At 41.2% G+C, this 23,045-nt stretch overlaps 1 protein-coding gene across 1 annotated transcript in view; it reads left to right on the top strand.

The window, feature by feature from the left end:
- Adamts20 (ADAM metallopeptidase with thrombospondin type 1 motif 20) overlaps positions 1 to 23,045 on the top strand; it is a 121,128-nt gene that overhangs the window by 84,170 nt on the left and 13,913 nt on the right. The window contains exons 29-36 of the mRNA XM_051160250.1: positions 13,371 to 13,538; positions 18,474 to 18,647; positions 19,315 to 19,485; positions 20,320 to 20,520; positions 21,316 to 21,445; positions 21,646 to 21,740; positions 21,826 to 21,917; positions 22,358 to 22,491. Coding sequence (XP_051016207.1) covers positions 13,371 to 13,538; positions 18,474 to 18,647; positions 19,315 to 19,485; positions 20,320 to 20,520; positions 21,316 to 21,445; positions 21,646 to 21,740; positions 21,826 to 21,917; positions 22,358 to 22,491 — 1,165 coding nt within the window. The remainder of the gene's footprint in view (positions 1 to 13,370; positions 13,539 to 18,473; positions 18,648 to 19,314; positions 19,486 to 20,319; positions 20,521 to 21,315; positions 21,446 to 21,645; positions 21,741 to 21,825; positions 21,918 to 22,357; positions 22,492 to 23,045) is intronic.

The following is a 23,045-nucleotide window of genomic DNA, read 5'->3' as shown; positions in this document are numbered from 1 at the left end:
AGTGCCACCAGCGGGGACCCACGCATTCACACCTGAGCTTCTGGGGAGCATTCTGACATTCAAGCCACAGTAAGCATCTAGCCCTGGGTTGCCCAGTCACAGGTAGCTATTTCTTACTACAATTGTCTGACTCTCTATCCCAGACATTTTTTTAAAATTATTCAACCCATCATCACCCATTATTAAAACTCACAAAACCCCATTTTACATTTAACAAAATTATTCATTTTGTGTGCTTATGGTAATTTATTTAAAATAGCCTTAAATTCACTGACTTATACATTTAATTCCTAACGCCCTTCCATTGTCGTCTCTGTTGCGTGGGATAAGTAGACATTAACTTGTGCAGTGTGTGCTTCCTTTAGTCCCATCTCTGTCTTCGCCCTTCCCAGAACACTTACACAGTTCTTCATGTCTCAGCTGAGAGCTCTCACTGCCTATTTCCTTTGGGACCTTTGTAATCTAGTTTGCAATCAAACATCTTGGCTTTCTGTCTTCCCGAAGCATTTGTGGAAATGGGGGTGGTCGATGCTGCTGTTTTGCTGGCACTTGGTTTTAAGAATGCTGTCAGTCATATCATAGTTTAAAAGTTGGTAATAATCTGATCATTGGCTAGATCTGGGAAGGGGTTTAAAGTTTACCTCCTGTATTGTCCTTGGCTGGTGCCTTAGTTTGAGCGGGACCCCTGGGCCCAAATCTGCCTATCATATTGTTCTACTTGTAGATTTCTAGGACCCTCTGGATTCTTTTATTTTGCTATTCTCGCATGCGTCTCTCATTTAGTGTCCCAATAGGATGCCCTCCCCTCTGCCACAGTTGAGTGGAGAGTGTGATATGACTTTCTCACATACTATGGTGCCTCACATTTGACCATGTCCCCTGGAGGGGGAGACCTGGTGGCACTCAGAGGAAGGACAGCAGGTAGCCCAAGAAGAGACTTATATCCTATTAGAATATATAGGGGGAGGTAATCCCCCTCAGGAACAGTCATAGGGGAGGGGAATAATGGGAAAATGGGGGGGGGGGAGGAATGGGAGGATACAAGGGATGGGATAAACATTGAGATGTAACAAGAATAAATTAATAAAAAAAAACTTAAAAAAAATTTGGTAATAAAAGACACACACACACACACACTGTGGAGTTTGGTCTGCCCACACTGAACTTTTTCCATCCAGGAAGGCAGAGGCTCATGATTCTGGCTGTGGGATCCCAGGTAGGGTATAAGAGGAATTTTGTTATAGAGAGTATCATGCATTCTTGCAAAAATTATATCCTGCTTTGCTGTGTTTTATAAAGGTGTCAGGAGAAACTGAGCTCACAAGAATTCCACTGAAGGAATTATTAAAAATATAGCAGTATTTTCACTATTCTCATAATAACCAGCTTTTTATTTGTTTATTCACTTTACATCTTGATCATAGCCCCATTCCTCCTTTTCTCCCAGTCCCACCCTCACTCCCTCTCCCCTACCCTTCCCTTCCTATTCCTCAGAAAAGGGGAATTCCCCCCTTCCCATCCACCCCAGCTCATCAAATTGCATCAGGACAGAGCATGTCCTCTTCCCCTGTGGCCTGGCAAGGCAGCCCTGCCAGGGGGAAGTGATCAAAAAGCTGGGAACAAAGACCATGTCAGAGACAGTCCCTGCTCCCATTACTAGAGGTCCCACATGAAGCCTGGGTTGTCCATTGGCTACATCTGTGTCAGGGGGCCTAGGTCCAGTCTATGCGTGGTTCTTGGTTGATACTTCAGTTTCAGCAAGTCCCTCTGGTCCCTGGTTAGTTGGCTCTGTTTGTTTTCTTGTGGAGCTCCTATTTTCTCCAGGTCCTTTTCTCGTTCCCCCCACTTTTCCACAAGATTCTTTATGCACCGCACAATGTTTGGCTATGAGTATCAGCATCTGTTTCAAAGGCTGGGTGGAGCCTTTCAGAGGACAACTCTGTTGGGCTCCTGCCTGCAAGCATAGCAGAGTATTATTAATAGTGCCGGTGGCTGGCTCTCTCTCTCCCATGGGTGGGTCTTGGTTTGGACCAGGTATCGGCTGCACATTCCCTCAATCTCTACTCTATGCTCTATCTTTATCCCTGCACATCTTGGAGGCAGGGTAAATTTTGGGTCAAAGCTTCTGTGGGTGGGTGGGTGTTCCTCTCCTTCTACAACAATCTTATCTAGTTAGAGGAAGTCCTCTTCAGTCTCTGTAAGAGCCATAGTTTTTTGTTGTCTTAAAAATAGGTAAAGATTGTGGTTTCTGGATGAGTTGTAAACTTCAGACAGGAGCTCTAGATCAGTCTCACTTGGAAACAGACATTACAGAGATCATCTGATGCTTTCCAAATCTTATTTTTAAAAAGAAAAATCAGTGTACTGGGGGGTGTACCTCAGTTGGTTGAGTTCTTGTCTGGCACACACAAAACCCTGGGATCCATCCGCAGTAGTAAAAAACCAGGAATGGTGCCACTCACCTGTAATTCTAGCACTTGGAAGCCAGAGGGGATCAGAAATTCAAGGTCGCTCTCTGCTACATAGAAAGTTCAAAGCCAGCCTGTCTGGATATAAAGGACTCTCTTGTGCCAAAGACCAGCTTTCACAAAAACAGGATTAAACTAAGGCGGGGTGTAGATCCGAGGAGGCTGGCTGACCACCCAGTAGACTTTCTCTGTGGGTAACTCTCCAATCAGGAACTGATTGTTACTATAATGGCTTCCACTGATAGTGGTAAGCTGAGAGGCCAACGCTGAATGTTCTTGGCAGTGGGCCAGAGCTGGTAGTTTCCTGGCGGGAGTTTCCACCTGATTGTGACAACTGATGGCTCTTAGTGGGGGCTTCCACTCATGGTGGCAAGTGCCTAAAAAGGACAGGAAAGGGTAGAAAAAGACCACACACACACACACACACACACACAATTACACTTGATGATGAAGTAAGATAGGTTTTATCAAGCTTCTTCTTACAAGCTTCTCTAATTTACACACACACACACACACACACACACACACACACACACACACAATTACACTTGATGATGAAGTAAGATAGGTTTTATCAAGCTTCTTCTTACAAGCTTCTCTAATTTACACACACACACACACACACACACACACACACACACACACACACACCCTGGGTTGATGGAGCATACTCCAAAGAGCAAGTTCCAACCCAACCTTACATACATCCACATCCACATATACATATACACATACTCATGTCTGCCAATGGAAAAAGATTACAACCTCTCCAGCTACTGTACATATAGACATATATACACATATGCACAGATACATTTGATGGATGGAACAAACGCCAACGAGCGAGTTCCAAAAACATTTGTTATTTCCCCCCACAGCTTATATATGGCAGCAAGATCTTTCAAGCAGCACAAAGATCACAATGTGGTTACATTCTCTTTTCTTTAAGTGAAAGATTACAATGAGTATACATACGAAAAACATGTTCCCTAATACCCTCACATGATCATACATTTTGCATATTCTGGCTGAGAAACAAATATGAAAAACAGATTATTCCCAAGAACCCATGTACATTTGTAAGTAAGCAACCTGTTATATAGTAACAAAGCATGAGCACGCAAGATCGCAAGATCGTTTCTTTACTGGCAGGCTGCAGGGTGTGGTTACAAAGAATCAATTACCTTTAAAAGTAATTTTGTAAAATCATAAAAGAATAACAAACCTAAAATTTATACAAAAACAATCAGCCATTTCTACTTTAAATCCTCATGGTGCACATCTACTCATGAATAATTTTTATTAAATCATATCAGGAAGTTGAGGGCAAAACTGGGTGCAAGAAAATCAATCATCGTCTTAGTCACCAGCCCAGCTTGAAAGCGTCACATCAGCCAGTGTAATTCTGGGCCGTCGTTTTTGCTCACCAACCCCAGGAAGTCCCTAGCTTTAATATTAAGAGCGTAATTTTCTTAACTTTAAATTGTTCTCTAAGATTTAAGATTTTCTATCTCAGAGCCACTAGCAAAAACCTCTTCACCTCACCTTGCTAAACACTCTATTTTTCCAAATTCTTTCAAAGCGTAGTGGTCATTGCTAACAATCTATGTACATCGCTACGTTCTCCTCAGGGGTGGTGCTTGAATCGTTAATCTTTCTCCAGCAGCGATGCCTGAAAGAGACCGAGCATTGTTATTGTCAGTGCCAGTGATGCTACCCAGTGAGTGGTTGGAAGCCCCCTTAGAGTTCTCACACAACTCATAGATTATGAGGGATGGGGTGACCACAGGGCAACAAGTGGAGTGATGGTCCATAACAGCAGGAAGTCCTCAGGACTCGTAGTCCTGTGGCTTCTGCTTCCCTGAGACAACACCCAGCATGGTTGTGCTAACCAGTAGGCATCATTCCTTGAGTTCTCAAGTTGTCTTGCTGTTCCTCCTGCACAGCCCTTGACACTCCTCTTGAAAATTAGCGAGTAAGTAAATTGGAAAATTCAAGAAAACTTGGTAGGCTGCGTGGAACTGAAGAGTAGTACCTTGTTCAGTTTTGTTCAAGGTTGTTTGTTTGGGGACAGGAGGCTGGGATCCATGCCTGTGAAGCGAACCGTGTTCCAACTGTGTTATTTTCCCATCACCTTATAGTTTTTTTTTGTTTGTTTGTTTTTGTTTTTGTTTTTTTTACCATCACTGCTGTATTCCTCATTTTAATCATGAATATACTCAAAGTTACTTAATACATTAGGAAACTAAAATAACCAAATGTCTAAGAAAAACACACAAAGGTTAGGTCAACTTGTGTTTTAATTTCTAGGAGCTGGAAAAGTAAATGGCCCAATATTTAGCCAATTTCAAAGTGGTTTTGAAAAAGCATCTTTTTTTTTAACATAAAATGTTTGCAATTATAGTGCAAAATTATTAGGTCACTTTCTTGGTGTGTTTTTCCTTATGTGCCAGTGAGGAGGAATGCAGAGGAAGCAGGAGTCCAGGTGTTCAAAGGTAGTTCTAATTCTTATTACCTAATTTGGAATAAATAAATAGATTTATTGGAGGCCAGTTTTTAAAATGGGTCATTGTCAAACTTACTTACCGAAAGTTATTTTAGAGAATACAGAATTCACCCAGATAGTTTTTAATTAAGAAAAAAAATTTGCATGAAGAAAAAAATTAATTTAAAATTCTCAATAGCATATGTCAGTGGGCACTAAAAAGATTTCATGTTGATGTCAGAGCCCATGTCTCACCTGACTTCTAAGATCACTTTTAAAATGCGTTGAGTACTTGTTTTATTTTTACATTTGTTTTTTTTTTTTTTTACTCTTAGTAATACATTTTTCATCATTTCAGATTTTGTACAAACTAATAGGTTTTGTTGTGATACTTTCTTAATGCCAAATCCTGCTCTGACCATTTAACATCCCCACCAATCTCACCTACCTCCTTTATTCGGCTTTCCACCCCTTTTCCCTCTGTATCAGCTCATCTTCTAATTTCAGGTGATCTTGTCGGGGCTTTGCTCTTGTTTCCAGGTGGAAAAAGCATGAAAGCATGGGATACGTGTGCTTTTCTTTCCTTTCTTTCTTTTTTTTTTTTTTTTTTTTTTTTTTTTTTTTTTTTGTCTCTGTCTACTTTAACCCACAAGATCAGCTCCAGTTCCGCCTGTATTTATAAAAGTGCCTTGCCGTGCTCCTCTTAATGGTTGGACATAAAAGGCACTCTGTACATGTAGCAGGTGTTCTTTACCCACCATTGCCTGATGGCTGCCTAGCTCATTCTATGACTTGTCAATGCAGCTCTCTCTTTTGGTGTGTTGACTTCATCTCCTTCAGGTGTTCAGCCCGAAGTAGAACAGCTGAACCATAAAGTAGCTGTGGTTTTAGTTTTCTGAGAGACTTCGCACTGCTTTTTATATTGATTATATTGACTTATATTCGAACAGTTGAGTATTAGTTTTAATATTTATCCTTAGAGACGTATAAATACAATTTACATAACAAACATAGAAAACATCTCAATTAAAAATAACCTGTATATGTACTTGTGTATTCATATATTCTTGTACATTCATAGAGAACACTATATACTAAAGCAAATGAAATGCACATTTACAATTTTTCAGTTTTAAACTTGATTTCTCTTCTACTCTGCAGACCAGTCCATATTTGCTCCAAATAATCAGATCTTCAAGGAGTAAAATGAAGTGATTACTAGGATGTTGGTGCCTGACTCTTTGGGGGAGTCATGAACTAATGCTATTTACTTCAGATACAGCACTAGCTACAGACCAAAGGAAAGATTCTACCTGCTCCTAGCTTCATCACCCAGTGAGGTGTTTTGCTTACTTAAAGGAACATGGGCGACTCAAAGGCAGCTACATTGCTGAGTGACAGCCCACTAAAAGCTGCCTCTTGGAAGCTCCCTACACACGATTCAGGCTGCTCTGCCAGCCTCCTGTTCCTAGGAATTGCTCACTGTGTATGCAACCTTGGAGACAGACCACCCCTTCTCCCCACCCCAGAGTCCTGTAACTTTTTTTTTTTTTGAGTCCTGTAACTTTTTGATCTTCCTGGTGAGGTGCTTTACTTTGGTGAGCTTCCTGGTCTTCGTGTCTCATTCTTTGCTCAGGGAGGGAGTTTCAGTTCAGAGGAACTAAGCACACAGCATATGTAAACAACCACTGAATCTGGAATGTTCCATCTCAGGTCTGTTTGGTGTCCCCAGTGGGCTTTGTGCCATGCCGGAGGAGCAAGAGGGAGTACATGAACACCCAACCCTCTGGTCTCTATGTTGTACTACAATTATCTTCTCCAGATAGAAGAGAAAATTATGAACAACTTGGGTCTCATTAATTGGTAGCAAGTGATTTTGAGGTCTTTCTATTTTCCGTGTTTCTCTATAGTGTGTCTGTTCTTGGTTTATTTTATTACCCATAAGAGAAAAACGGACAGAGGACAGACCATCACAGGTCTGTTGAGTGCAGCAAATGAGAAACAGGATGTGAGAAGGGATGTGTAAGAGCCGACCTCAGCACACACACTCTCAGTCAGAGTCTTACAGATCAGGCAAAGGCAAATGTCTATTACTACAAAACGAGGCACTCGGAAGAGTGTGAAGCAGTTTTTATTAGTAAAATGATGTCTAATGCTCAGTATTGAACTATAGACAGGGGTGAAACTGAGGGAGGAAACGGCACATGTGGGTGTCTTGAGGCGGGATGGCAAAGTGCTTTCTAGGGATTGACATTATATGCCGTCCCGTTCACTGCCCTCTCTCTTTGCCATTTACCCTACTCTATTTGCAGTGTGGGACACATCTTATTTTTATTTTTATTAATTTATTCTTGTTACATCTCAACGTTTATCCCATCCCTTGTGTCCTCCCATTCTTCCCTCCCTCCAATTTTCCCCTTATTCCCCTCTCCCATGACTGTTCTTGAGGGGGATTACCTCCCCCTGTATATGCTCATAGGGTATCAAGTCTCTTCTTGATAACCTGCTGTCCTTCCTCTGAGTGTCACCAGGTCTCCCCCTCCAGGGACATTGTCAAATGTGAGGCACCAGAGTCCATGAGAAAGTCATATCACACTCTCCACTCATCTGTGGAGAATGTTCTGACCATTGGCTAGATCTGGGTAGGGGTTTAAAGTTTACCGCCTGTATTGTCCTTGGCTGGTGCCTTAGTTTGAGCGGGACCCCTGGGCCCAAATCTGCCTATCATATTGTTCTACTTGTAGGTTTCTAGGACCCTCTGGATCCTTCTACTTTGCTATTCTCTCATGCTTCTCTCATCTAGAGTCCCAATAGGATGTCCTCCCCTCTGTCCCAGTTTCCTGGTAAGTGAAGGCTTTCGTGGGACATGCCCCTTGGGCTAGTATGCAGATATAAGTGAGTATATACCATCTGATTCTTTCTGCCTCTGGGTTAACTCACTCATTATGATCATTTCTAGCTCAATCCATTTATCCACAAATTTCGGGAACTCCTTGTTTTTAATAGCTGAGTAGTATTCCATAGTGTATATGTACCACAGTTTCTTTATCCATTCTTCTACTGAGGGACACTTAGGCTGTTTCCATGTTCTGGCTATTATGAATAAGGCTGCTATGAACATGGTTGAGCAAATTTTCTTGTTGTGTGCTAGAGCATCTTCTGGGTATATTCCAAGGAGTGGAATAGCTGGGTCTTGAGGAAGGCCTATTCCCATTTTTCTGAGATAGCACCAGATAGATTTCCAAAGTGGCTGTACTAGGTGGGACACATCTTTAGTCCTGCTCCACATAAACCTGTGTGGTTCTGTAGTGCTTGATAGTTTGTTATTGATACATGTCTTTTTTTTTTACACTAGTTTCGTGGTGTTACACATGTTCTTAGATTTTTTTGTTTAATCATTTCTTCTTATAAAGAAAAAAATATTTCTTTTGACCTCACATTATATGTTATTTTACTAATGTCACACAAAAATGAAGGTGTGTAGGGGGCAGGTTTTGTACCAGTGAGGTAGAATGCAATAGGTGTGTTACAAGGCTGTTTTGCTAGTGCTAGCTGGCTTGCATACTAATTCTCCCAGCATCAGAATGATTCCCACAGCTGTCAGAAAGGATAAAGTTCTGGATTTAAAAGGCTTGTGAACATCTGGAGAAGCAAAGGCTCCCGTGCGTTAGATCAAAACAATCTTCGTCTCCTCATTTGATTTTGCTCGGCACCTTACGCTTCTACAACTAGTCAGAAAGTCCCCACAATTGAGTCACTGATTTTTCTACCTGTACCTGAAAGAACAAATCAGTTCATCTACAATTCCACACAACCATCCTGTTTGAAGAAGAGCGTCCCTACTCTAGAGTTAATCTTACCAGTGAAGACTGAATTCTCTTGGAATAGGAAGTTTCAGATCACCGGAAAAAGTCTGGAGACTCTCTATTTTATCGCTTGCAAACTGCACATTTCCTTAAAATGCCCTGCTTTGTTTTTCATAGAAAGTTTTATTTTTACCTCATTGATAAACACCAGTGATTGAGAATACCTGAATGCTTATCCACTGTTGCTGCCCTTCAGCCATTAGAGATGAAAGGAATTGAGGTGGGAAAGGAGATCACCAAAGAGGAGGGTGGGAGCTGTGACTAAAATACATTGAAGACATGGATGAGAAGTCACCATAAAAGCCATTGTCCTGAGCTAGTAATAGGAAAGTTGTGAAAGAGTTTAAGAAATCAATATAGGAGACACAAGTGACTCAAGAAAAAAGAATCATGGACAAGAATGTAAGAAATGAGCCATATGATATTAGTAAAATTTCAAGGGAATTAGAAGATGTCAGTGGTTAAAACTTTGAGAGCGAGAGAGAGAGAGAGAGAAAGAGAGAGAGAGAGAGAGAGAGAGAGAGAGAGAGAGAGAGAGAGATATCAGTGGCTAAAGCTCTGTGTGTGTGTGTGTGTGTGTGTGTGTGAGAGAGAGAGAGAGAGAGAGAGAGAGAGAGAGAGAGAGAGAGAGAGAGAGAGAGAAAGCAGATTTCTGTAGCACCAGAAAAAGCAATTGCTGTTTGAGGGTGTCCTATGAAACTGACTTCTTTGTGTCGTCTTCACAGTTCAGAATGAGGTGTGTTGCGGGGGGGGGGGGGGGGGAAGGAAGGAAGAGAGTAGCAGTTCACTATTGTTTTCCACATTGCTGCCTCTTCCCAATGGAAACATAATTCTTTGCATAGCATGCTCTCTCGTCCTTTAGAGAAATTCCCATGTGGCATTCATCAGACATGATAAAGTACTGCAGCTACTCTTCCTTAGAACTTGGGGAAAATAGATCTGTACTTGTTCAGAGCTCAAGAGAAAGGGTTTTATTTTAAGTCCATACAAAGCATAAATTACTTTGCAAATTTTTGGTTTTGTAGTTTTTCTAGCTTAGAGGAGAGAGAGAGAGAGAGAGAGAGAGAGAGAGAGAGAGAGAGAGAGAGAGAGAGAGAGAGAGTAGACAAATTTAAGGCCTTAAGGGTAATAAAAGAACTAGGGATTGGTTAATTTAAGAAAAAAATGAGCATTGTTTGACATTAAAGAGTGAGGAATATTCTTGTGCCTCGAAATGTTCATGATAATGAGATTGGAGAGATGGCTTAGCAGTTAAGCATACTGGGTGCTCTTTCAACTCCCATGACAGCTCACAACCATCTATAACTCCAATGTCCACTTCTGGCCTCTGCATGCACTGCAAACATGTGGTGCACAGACATACATGCAGGCAAAACACCCCTACACATAAAATGAAATGAAAAAAAATATGACGACAAGTTGCGTAATACAAGGTTTAAAAAGAATCTTGATTAAAACTGAGTGTATCATAAAGCAAAAAGAGAATGAGTTAAAGACAGAAGAGTGGTGTTGCCATTTCCTGAGCAAACAAGAAATAGACTTGAAATTACATTTGCTAATTTTACTTTTATAAAAAACAAAAATTTTCTTATGACATGTATTTATAAAATTAGCTTACATTTAGAGTATGTTTAATACTAGTTTGGATTTAATCAAGCATAGCCCAGATAATGTTAGTAAGTTAAAGTGAAGTGGGAGAGAAAGGGTCGGAGGTGAATAGGGAACTGCACTATCTTCTGAAGAGTGACTTTTCGGTTCACCACGTGTGCGTTTACACTCCACGCAGAGGTGCTGCTGAATCCCAAGCTAAAATCCCAATTTCAGTCTCCTTTTCCCTGTTACAACCATTTTATGAATGAATTGGTCGTTCTTGAAAACACCTGCAATATTCTGTAAGTTTACTTTTCATTTTTGGGGGTCTTGGCACTGTTAAAAGAACTTTAGGTATTTCCAAGAATAGCTATATGTATGAAAACACATGGACAATGTCTGCTTGAGGCTTAGAAAACAAATATATAAGACTTTCCATGTTATCTGTGAACAAACATGATCCTCTTAAGATCCCATCACACTTTTAAGGACTTAAGAAATGGTTGCCAAAAAATAAAAACAAACAAATAAATAAATAAAAATAAAGAAACGGTTGCCCCTCACAGATTATTCAATTCTGTAGTGTTTTTACTTATCATTTTAGTGACATTTAATATCTTGTAGTGGTTTTTTTTATGACTTTCTTTATGTTTACTATTCTTAGAACCAACCCTGCCTAGTTCATTTAATGCAGAGTACGCATATTTAGCTTATAACTACATTACAGTGAAAGAGAAGAGGTTTAATGAGCCTGCCCATGAATATTCACAATAAATATTATGTTTGAAAAGGCGCTAATAAAGAGTGATGATGGCTGTCTACAATTCAAAATTATAAAAATGACACAAGTCAAAAAGAACATTCTGTACATGAGTGTGTATTGAGATAATTACCACACTCCACCATTAATATGTGCTTGATGGGGCATAACATTTGATGTTTATTAATGTGCAATGTTGGTTTTAGGGAAATAAATAGTGAAGAAACAAAAAGGTAAGGTCATGAGCATACCAGTGGCCAAGTGAGTTTAGCATAGAGGTAGGTCTACCTCAGAAGTGTGTGGAGATTCTCCAGAGACTTCCACAAACCTGAGCGGACTATGGTGGAAGGAGGCCACCCAGGACATGAGAACAGTCATCAAGGCACTGAGCTGCCTGCCTGTTCCAGTGGGAAGTAGTAGTGAAAAAAATATGAAAGGCTAAATTATTCCCAAATTACATTGCTATATATTCAAATTTTTATTTTTGATATTTAATTATGAATATATGTGTGGATTATATGTGTATATGTGTGAAGGTATGCCCAAAGAGGAGAGAAGAGGGCACGGAGTCCGTGGGAGCTAGAGTTACAGGTGGTTGTGAGCCACTGCGCATGTGTGCTGGGAACTAAACTCGAGTCTTCTCCAGGAGCAGTATGAAATTTAAGACATTTTTTCCTGAGTGTGGTGACGTGCACCTTTAATCTCATCACTCAGGAGGCAAAAGTAGCCAGATTGCTGTGAGTTCAAGGCCATCATAGCCTACCTAGCAAGTTCCATGTCAGCCAGAGCTACACAGTGAAGTGCCATCTCAGAAACAAACAAGCATGATTTTAATTTCTGTGTACATGTACTTGGCTCTGTATCAGTATATATGCATATGTGTTGATGTGCATCTGTACATATATACATACACACAGAATATGAGTGCACATAGACACACAAACACACACACACACACATGCCAGCACACACATGAATGGAGGCTAGAGAGGGTGCTGGATCCTGGAAGCTGGAGTTACAGGCTTTTGAGACACAATCCAAGTTCTGGTGCTCATATGTATATACATGTGTATATAATTATATTATACATATAAACATATGTCGTATAATATCTAATATTCTCACAATCTTTACGTATTTCTAAAGGAATCCAATACACACTAATATCTTAAAATTTTTTTAACTGGATAAGTTGGAGGGCTGGTGATCGAGAGACACACCTTCCACATTGGTGTAAATACGAGTTGTCTGGGATCCATGTCTTCCTTGCTTGACTTTCCCCGGGCCCGTCTATCATGGTGAAATTAGCAGTGTCCACTCAGAGAACTCATGAGGAAAGTTAGAAGAGGAATCTAATATTTTGCCAGAATCTGCATGGGGCTGGGCCGTGGTAGCGCACAATGATAATCCTAGCACTTGGGAGGCAGAGACACAAGGGTCTATATGAGTTCTAGGCAAACTGGCTCTACAGAGTGAGTTCCAGGACAGCCAAGGCTCTACAGAGAAACCCTGTCTCAAACAAACAAACAAGAACACGCAAAACAACAACAACAACAACAACAACAACAACGAAAGAATCTGCACGGGGACTAGGACTATACTGAACATTTTATACTCTTCCTCTTGTGTTGATGATCATAGCTGTTAACTACGCTGCACTGGCCTCACGCATGGAATGATACTTTCAAGGATTTTGCTACCGACATTGGATGGCTGCTGGTGTAGAGATTTGCTTTCCATGGTGGTGTAAAATATAGACACGAACAGGTTTTAAAAACCTGTTTTCTCAATTAGCTCATGATCATTAGGATTTTTTTTTTATTTTACTGAGAAAAATAGCTTTGCTGTAAAAATAGGATAATGCAAATACACAAAACAGATTACAGGTTTAGGTATGGCATACAGTTGGTCAAAGACAGTCTTTAATCTTAGAAAGTCTGCATCTTTATGCATCAGAGTCTATACCAATACATTTTGGACAATCAGTAAGTACTTTCATAGAAGGAATGGCAGTTTTATACTGTCAGGACCAATTAAGGTCCCATAGCAGATTGGCGAGCTTCAAATGCTCACTAACTGCAAATATCAGACTATGTGTAACAATAATGTTGAAACAATGGTCTTTTGCTTACTTTTCATTTATACTTCTTGAAATTAAGTTAATAAAAAATACATTAAAAGTATTCCTATATTTCCCATAGTGCTCAGCGTCTTGTGGCAAAGGTGTAAAGCACCGAGAGGTCCTTTGCATTGATCTGCTGCGAAGGAAATTAGGAGAAAACTATTGCAGTCATCTGCAGAAACCGCGAACTCACAAAGCTTGCAGGTCGGGACGATGCCCTTCATGGAAAGCCAATAGATGGATGGAGGTATGTGCATTTTACAGCCATCATCTGCCTCATCTATCTATCTCTCTATCTATCTATCTATCTATCTATCTATCTATCCATCTATCTATCTATCTATCTATCTATCTATCTATCTATCTATCCATCATCTATCTATCATCTATCAATTATCTATTTTTCTATCAACTATCTATCATCTACCATTTATCTATCCACCCCTTTTCCTTCTTTTCCATCCATTCATCCATCATCTCTAGATACCTACATTTACATTTTTAAAACCTGAGTTCGGTATTTGTTTGTAGGAACCTTTGAGGTGTCTTTTATTGTAGAGTTTTCTGCACTGTGCTCAACACTGTGTGGCATTGTTGCACTTGCTTAAGTCTATTGGTAAAATAGTTTACAGGATGCTCTGCTAGCGAGTAAGTGGCTTAAGGCTGTGGGTATCGTCTTGGTTAGCTATGGACAAACCATACCCAGTGATGTATTTAGCAATGGCCTTGTTTGCGTCTCAGAACCTTGGATTCGGGTTAAGCCCGCATCCTGGAGATACATACAACTAGTAAATTGCATGCAGAATTGCAACTAGACATGGAACAAGTGAAGTGGGAGGCCTTGGTAATTTTGGATAAGCTAAAAAGATTCAGCACGAAGGAAACTGATAAACAAATGAGGTCAGGATGACAACACGATTTTGAAAGAAAGGTATCTCGATGTGTGTATGCCTCGGCACACTCAGGGACAAGAACACCAAACCTACATCGATTTCTAATGGGCGGTGGCTTTTTAACGGCACCATGTAATCTCCTTGATACTGAATGAGAAACCTGTAGTTTCACAGTAGACCAGGGAGCCTCTGCAGAGGGTTATTGTGTTGGGAACTTAGTGACACTTGACTGGTCCCTGGCATAAGAAAAGTAGAGCGAGATTCTTCTGTTATCTTTCTAAGTTGTCCGTTAGGTGGGCTCTGATCAAAGGAGATAAGACTTCAGGAAGATTTTCCCCTAGGCACAGGAATCCATGTGGATGGCACTCGGTATCATAATTGGGACCTTACACACTGAGGGCTCTGAGCAGTGTCGGGTTAGCAAGCAAAGCTGCAATTCCAAAACACGATGCAAAGAGGCCCCCTTGTTTCCGGGAAGGGTGTGTGGAGGGGTGGTGAGTGCATTTGTCCTTTTTAATGATTAGAGTATTTAATTTGCCCCTCAAGCCACACATCTGGAAAAAGGAGACAAATGGTCTTATAAATCAGTGTTTATCATCGCTTAGCAGCGGCCATTAGCATGCACCACCAAATACTTACATTAAAAACGTTATCAGATACCAAGTGGAATGCACTGCCCTAAAAGTCATTTGAACAATCTGGACCAGCAGTTTTCCAAATGAGTCTTTGTAGTTGAGGCATCATGCAAGGTGGCAATAAAGATGAACTTATTTTATAGTAATTGTTTTAAAGCAATGCTACAGTTTATACAATTGGAACAAAGAAGCAACCAGCGATTATCTTGTGAGTCCCTCTGAAATCACACATGTGTAGAGGACATTGCCAGATGTAGTGCGGGGACAGCCTGCAATTGCTGGCTTCATGTCAGTACTTTTTATAGAATAAATCAAAGAGCAAGAGCCGCGCAAGTGGCTATTTGTTTCTGGCAGAGATCTGGGGACTGTGTGGGTGAATGGAACTAACTACTATGACTAGGAAGAGCAATTCAAGAAGGCAGACTATGTACAGGGCATCCATATCTTTCCTGGTCTTAACATTCATCTCTGCCTCCGAAGCCCCCAAAACCCATTCCTTCAGTAGAGCGTCGTTTCATCTTTGGTAGTAAACCAAGCCAATTTGTTAGAAAGGACGATAGGTTTAGTATTGTGGGTCAGATGGCCAAAGGTCAGAAAAGATCCCCCGTGATACAGTCATGGGCAGATGTAACAGTAGCCCAGTAGAGAAGGATGCTTGGGACGCACAGGGATGTTGGTGACCAAGAAGAGCAAATCTCCTACGTCACAGCCACAACCCATGGTCAGCTTGAGAGTTGTCCGCTGTGTCCTAGGTAGATCTGTGGATCTTGCTGCTCAGTGCCTTTTCAGAGTTGTGTTGAGAGTTATCCCGCTGTTGTTCTGAGCTTCTCAGTGCAAAGGTATGCAATAGTCCTCTGCGCTTAACAAAGCCACATGTGACAAGTAATCAATGGGGTAGGTTTCAGACTTACATATTAAAGACAGCGGTAAGTCAGACAAGAGATCGACACTATCATATTTTAGTTGTTCTGTAAGAATGAAGGTAACGGCCACCATGTACCTACAGCTGGGAAAAGATGGTGATAAAAACCCTGAACTCACTTACTCATCTCCCCTTGATCGGGGCCAACACTCTGGGCAATTCAGAAAGATAGACAAAGGATATAACCCCATTCTATTCAACCATATAAATAAGGTGGTTGTGATATAAATCTAATAGCTACTTGGTAGACAGAAGAATTGAGGGAGCCTACTGTGTGACAGACACACTGTGGGAAGTAAGCAAGGGGGACAAGATGGTCTCAATAATTCTATTTTGAGCAACTCTGGAAATAATAAAAAAATCTCCACCAAATATATGTGCCTAAAAGTAGGATCTTCTAAGAGTATAATTTATTTACTTGCCAAAATTTGATGTAGAAATAAAATACTGGGGAATGCATTCTTTTTAAGGTGTCTTTGCATGATTAATTTTAGGGATGAGGCCTATGTTAAGAATATAGCATTCTATATTTTAAAATAGGAATTTAAGGTCTCCGTGGATTTTTCTAAACGTGTGCTACGATAAAAAGACAAAACCAGACAAAGTTTTTGTTTTGTGGACTTAAAGGAAACACTGTCTGTTTGGTAGGACTTCTTCCTCAGAAGTGGTTTTTGTGAACTAATTTTTTCCTAAGAATTCCTTTTCAAGGCTACACTTTATGTTTCTGAAATTGTCTGGAGCGTTTTTAGGACTATAAAACAGGACTATCTTATTGGCTAACCTTTTTTGTAAGAGGTTCAGATGAGCTACCCAGAATGTAGGTATGTTGGTCTGCCTAATATTATTTGTGGTGCAAAGCACACATTGTTATCTCTATGTTAAGGGCTAGATGACATCCAGGTGAAAGCATTTCATGAGTCAGCAGAACCCAGTAGCCTAAGCATAGCATGCAGGTTGATGTAAGGTATAAAATGTCCACTGTGTTCAGAAAGGAGAAAACAAAAAGTACTTTTGATGTATGTGGCAGCCACATGGGTCATACTTGGCAGCCACTTAAGTGACCAGCTGCCATGGTCTGTAAAAGGGAACTGAGTCCCTGGGTAAATTCAGATCTTAGCTAATGTGAGTTTTAAATATTTTATTATAATAAAATATATTGTGCAGTAGAAAAGAGGAGTTTAGGTCCTCGGGGGTTCCTGTATGAACAGAGAGTTTGAAAAACAACTAGATTTCTTCTTCTTGTACTATCTGTGTTGAGAATACCAGTGGGTCTTCAAACATTATTACCCTGTGTGATCTCCAATACTTTCTGGAATAATAGGGACACAGACAACCAAATTCACAACTAGCAAGCACCCTTCAACCTTCTCCAAATTCTGTTAGTGTTGGCCTCACAGCTCTTTGTTGCCAGTGTCTGCTGTATGGATACTGAGTTAGAGAACGCCTGCCATCCCAGAGCTGAAAAGTTGCCAAGTTTTCATTCCTGGGAGGCAACTCAGTGTGGACTTAACTAGAGAGAGCAAAGCGTCAATGTTCCGTCATGATAAGAGTTTGTATTTCCTCCCCCAAGTGCATAGTGAAACATTTATCCCCCAAGCAATCCTATTGGAGGTAGGGTCTTTGGGAAGTGAGCATTAAGTTAGTGCCCCTGTAATTGATACTCTCTTCCACGTGAATGGGGCTTTTAAGGAGCTCTTGGTCCATTTCGCGTGTGAAGATGTAAAGATGACCATCTGGGAGGCAGGAAGCATTTGCTCACCAGACATGAAATATCCCGACGCTTTCACTTTGAACTTTCCACCTGTGAGACATAAACGTCTGTTACTTATGGCCCACCCAGTTTAAACTGGAAATGAATAGCAGCTCGGACAGGCGAGGAGGGAAGGTTGCAAGTGACAGTGGTGCTGCTGCAGCAAGTACCAAAGCACGGTTTGGGAACTGGGTACCAGGTAGGGCAGGAGGAGCCTGGAGGCATATATAGTAAAGGTTTTCATGGCTGTGCATGGGCTAAGGGGAATCCTGATGGGCAGCGGGAAAGAAGAGCGCAGAGCTGAAGGGAGCGCTCCAGTCTTAGAGATTCTCTGGATGACTGAATGAAATGTTTGTAGAACTATTAACAGTCACATATTGTCAATGATGGCAAGAAAATGGGGGAGGGGTTGAAGAAACATGGGAAAGGTGTCTACATTTCTAATATAGGCAAGCTTCTCCAGAATCCTGCCCATGAATATAAGCAAGACTCAACAGCTCAGCAAATATTTGGAGCCCCCAATAGGTTCAAATTATAGCGGGTGTTGCACATAAAAATAAGAATATAACAAAAGTCTTAGAGATTGGTATTTAGTGGTAAATAATTGGCATAGTGTTGAAATTGGTGTGTCATTTAAAATGATGTAGTATCCCTTCGTGGTGACTTTTATAGTTATTAGCTATATACTTAATTCAGGAACGGGTACCATCCAGCATAGCCTGCTTCAGTTGTTGGCAGTTCTGGAAAGCTTGAAGGACTTTGTGAAGTGAATAACAGGTTTTAAAATAATCTATATATTTATATAGAATGTAGACATAATAGTGAGCACTATCACTTTATGGATTTCCTACCTGATGCATGATATAATATCAGGACATGTCTACAACAAATAAGAAAATGTGCAATGCTTTCTTTGGATGTCAATATGAGACTTGAAATGTGCTGGCTACCGTGTTCAGGTCCTTTTTGTGATCTCTTGTAGTGCTCTGTGACCTGTGGCTCTGGGGTGCAGCAGAGGGAGGTGTACTGCAGACTGAGAGGTACTGGGCGAGTGGCTGAAGGCCTGTGTGATCCATTCACCCGGCCTCAGGGACAGCGGCACTGTTGGCATCAGGACTGCATGAAGTACCAGTGGGCAACAGAAGGCTGGCTAGATGTGAGTGTTCACAAGGGCCGGATCGTGTGTGTGTGTGTGTGTGTGTGTGTGTGTGTGTGTGAGAGAGAGAGAGAGAGAGAGAGAGAGAGAGAGAGACAGAGACAGAGACAGAGACACAGAGAGACAGAGACACAGAGACACAGACACAGAGAGAGACAGAGAGAGAGAGAGAGAGACAGAGAGAGACAGAGAGAGACAGAGAGAGACAGAGAGAGAGACAGAGAGACACAGAGAGAGAGATATGACTGTGTGAAAGCTCCTGTGTGTTTGCTTTGGCCTATGTGTTGGGGTCAAAGGAGCTTAGGTGGGTTCTTATAGTTGAATTCAACTTGACAGGGTTTTGCTTAAGTGCTCTGTCTGCTGAGCCCTACTTTTCCCTGCTCCCCTCCCCTTCTCTCCCTTCCCTCCCTTTTCCCTCCCTTCCTCCCTTCCCCTTTCCCTTCCCTCCTCTTCTCTTTCCTTCCCTGTCTTGTCTTTTCCTACCTCTTTATTTTGAGGCAGAGGCTCCTGTAGGTCTGGCTGCCCTAGAACTCCTCATTCTCCCGCTTCCGTTCTGGAGTTCTGACTTTGCAGTTATGTACCATCACACCCAGAACTCGACAAGCAACCTTGCAAGGACACTGCATAGAGGAAAGTGTTGCTGATTTTTTTCCCGTTGCGTTTCCAGTGCTCAACATCATGTAAGAAAAAAAAGACCTACCGGCTAGTGAAATGCACGAATGAAAAAAACGTGCAAGTGAACGAAAGTTTCTGTGATCCTTTGACAAAACCTCTTTCAACCAAAAAGTGCAAGAATCCTCACTGCAAGTATGTGGTGGTAACAGGAGACTCATCGCAGGTAAGGTCGTCTTGGCTTTTCTGCCTGTCGCTGCCATAGAAACCTGGCAAAGACAAAATTGTCTTTGATGGGTGGGGGGGGGGGGGGGGGGTTAAAGCTACACTTACCTGTGGGTATAAAACAGGGCTTTGAATACAGTTGGGAATTAAATTGGTTTGGACAAGTAGGTTATCCTCTAAGACATTGGTGCTCTGTGGGTCGTGACCCCTTTAGGGGTCAAAAAACCTTTCGCATGGGTCGCCTAAGACCATCTTCACATGAGATATTTACACTACGATAAGTAACATTAGCAGACTTACAGATATAAAGTGGCAATAAAAATAATTTTATGGCTGGGGGGGGGGTCAGCACAACACGAGGAAGTGAACGAAGGGGTTGCAGCATTGGGAAGGTTGAAACCACTGTTCTAGGCTTTATGACCTCACCAGCTGTAGAATGTTGATTAGTTTACAGTATCAGGGGCATGGATTGTTTCTTAGTAAGTTGCCCTTAAGCCCAGTGAAACAACTGTTGATTACTAGCAAGATATGTGTCACTATATCACCTTTGAATCTATGTTGCCACTGGACATGGTTTCGGTCCACAGACTTTACTGTGGGATAGGACTTGATTGCTTCTCTACCTTAGCAACTTGCTCATCACCTTCTAATACCATGAGATCTTGTCCCCAGGGAGGAGGCTTCCAGTCTGTTCTAGATCAATCCCTCCTAGCTCTGTGGTGTTTTCAGCAATAGAGTGTTACCTTCAAGTTCTGGGGGTTAGCCAAAGGGGATGGCAGTGCCCTACACTGGTCAAGGAGAAGTCTCTTGGGACTTACCAGTGTGCATATTTCAGTGTGCAGGCAATTGTGGGTTCACTCACCCACAGAAGATTACTTACTGCACTAGGATCCAGTCCCCTAAGAAGCGTGTGTTCCATCAGCTTCGGCCTGTAGACTATGAAGAATGCCCCGTGATACCTTTTCCTCATGTGTACAAATGCGATGTTGGAAGTTGTTTGCATGTAGCCACTTGGAAAGTGGGGAAATGGAGCAAGGTCAGTCCAGAGTTCTGAATTTAAGGCTCTTTGCACAAGACTTTTCATGGGTGGAATGCCTGGCAATATACATTTTTTTTTTAGTAGACCTTCCATGTTATCTTCTACACCATCGTCTGAAACCCATTTTATGAGTTATTTGTGGAAATAATTTATCCTTCCTCTGTTTATTCTGTCTTGTAAAAAGATAAGAATAGTCCTTATTTGTAGTCCTCAGAGAATATGTTCAATGGCTTGCACTTATGCAGGTGCTTCGGGAATGTTTATCAGCTAAGTGAAAAGCCAGATTTTTCTAATATATATATATGTATATATGTATATATATATATATATGATATGATTTACACTGCATTCTATTTATCAACCTAACAGAAACACCGCAACATTACTCTATAATTTCATCAGAAAGAAAGCATCTAAGTAGCTGTAGTAAGGGTAATAAATAAGATTAATATTTATTAAGTATTTGCAGTGTGTTGTGTATATAAGGAGTTTTAATAAGTCTCATTAATTCATGTTTACTGGACAGTCGTAGTGTACCACTGACACAGTTGTACAAAATAAATGACACAAAGCCAGTAACTGAGAAACAACAGGTGCACGCTCAGACGTAAGGGCTTTTCTTTTTCTCCAGTGACTAGGCAAACCCAGAGTGTTTTTGTATCTTCCATAGTTGTAACTGTTGTTGGCCCGCACTTTGTTCTAAAAGAGCCTAGTCTTGGAGAAGGCAGTGTGGGTTTCCTGGCCTTGTTATTTGTGATCTATTTTATCTCAACCTTTACTGTGTGTTGACAGTGCTCAGTAACTTGTGGAAATGGGATAACGGAGAGAAGAGTAGAGTGCAGGACTGAAAACGGTTGGCCCAGTGACTTATGTTTAAAGCGTTTAAAGCCAGATGCTCAAAAGAAATGTTATGCCAATGACTGTAAGTAATAGATTCAAAAACCTACCCAGCATCAAGTGTCCCCGAGTTTTAGTTAACACGTCAACCTAGATCTATGCACTTGCCACATTCTGCAACACAAAGTGTCAGACCTTCAGAATACTGAGACGATTCTGATGGTCAAGCCCACACTGTTTGGGATTTGTTCAGTGATGATGCGTTGCATTGATTTATCCTTGAAGGCAAATTATTTACTACCTGCAAAGAAATCCAAGTTGCAAACAATGCTACCAAGGATGGTGACTACGACCTTAACATCAGGGGAAGAATAATGAAGGTATTTTGAAAAACATTTCTAGTTGATTTTAACTTTGATCTTTGCCTTGGAACATGTTTTCTAGACATTTATGTGTTTCCCTTAGATCCATTGCTCGGGCATGCGTCTGGAGAACCCTAGAGAATATTTGCCACTGGTCAAAGGCGAAGACAACTTTTCAGAAGTATATGGCCTCAGGTATGAGATAGTTTGTCCTATCTGTGCATTTTTTAGGGCCCATAGATATTGTGGCATTGGAATCCCTCACATGAGAAGGAGGTGGGCACATTGGGGCCTTAGCCATGTGTTCGCCGGCAATCACAAAGAGTGCGAGAGTGGGGCTATACAGAAGGGGTAAGCTTAAGATCTTGTCTATTTTCATAGAAATCCAATTAATTCTAGTAACACAAGCTGGGAGAATTAACCCCTTCTCTTTTACAAACAGTTTTTGTATTCTCCCGTGAGACCTCTACATGGTAGCCGATGGCCAATTCAGCTTCTTTCTCAGTCAACGGCATGCTGCTGTGATGTGGAAGAACAGAAGTGTGTCTTCTGTCCTTCCTCTTCCAAGTTCTTCGTCTAGCACATGGGGCTCTCACAAATGAACCACGTACTAAAATATCCCACTGTGGTTACAGGCTTCAAAATCCCCATGAGTGCCCCTTCAATGGAAGCAGGAGGCGAGACTGTGCATGTAAAGATGACTACCGACCTGCTGGATACACTGCTTTCAGCAAAGTGAGGGTTGATCTCACGTCCATGCAAATCCAAAGTAAGTGTTGTGTTTTCACGGAAAGCAAAACAAAACAAAAAAAGCCTCCACTTGCTGTGGAAAAGCCCAGCAGTGTGCTGGTATATATGACAGGGTGTGACAAAGGACCCAAAACTGTACAGAATGGCGCTTCCTTTACAATGGCTAACTATACACTTTCGCTGTAATCACATGAAATATGGGGACTTTGGATACAAACATTGTATAGTGACCATAATAAGATAGTTCTTTTTTAACTAGAGCTATCTACCTTTTTAAAATAATCCCCCAAAATATTAAGTTCAAAGAACTTAATATTCTCAACATAATGGTAAGGTCTTTTTGGTACGATTCAAAGTAATAATATTAGTTCCAGATTATGATCTATTGAGTATTATCGTCCCTATCTTTAAACAACCTTATATCAGATAAGACAGACATTACAACAAAGTGTCCCAAGTGATGAAATTAAGTTTTTCTGATGAGAGCGTCTTGTCCCAGCTACTAGTTAGTTAAGCACCACTAAAGAGAAATAAAGACCTGTCCAGAGAACCCAGATTTGGAGAATACGCCGT

This window comes from Acomys russatus, chromosome 17 (assembly GCF_903995435.1).
Source record: "Acomys russatus chromosome 17, mAcoRus1.1, whole genome shotgun sequence".
Classification (NCBI taxonomy): Eukaryota; Metazoa; Chordata; class Mammalia; order Rodentia; family Muridae; genus Acomys; species Acomys russatus.
Note: the sequence above shows the minus strand (reverse complement) of the source record. Positions and strands in the feature narration are given on the sequence as shown.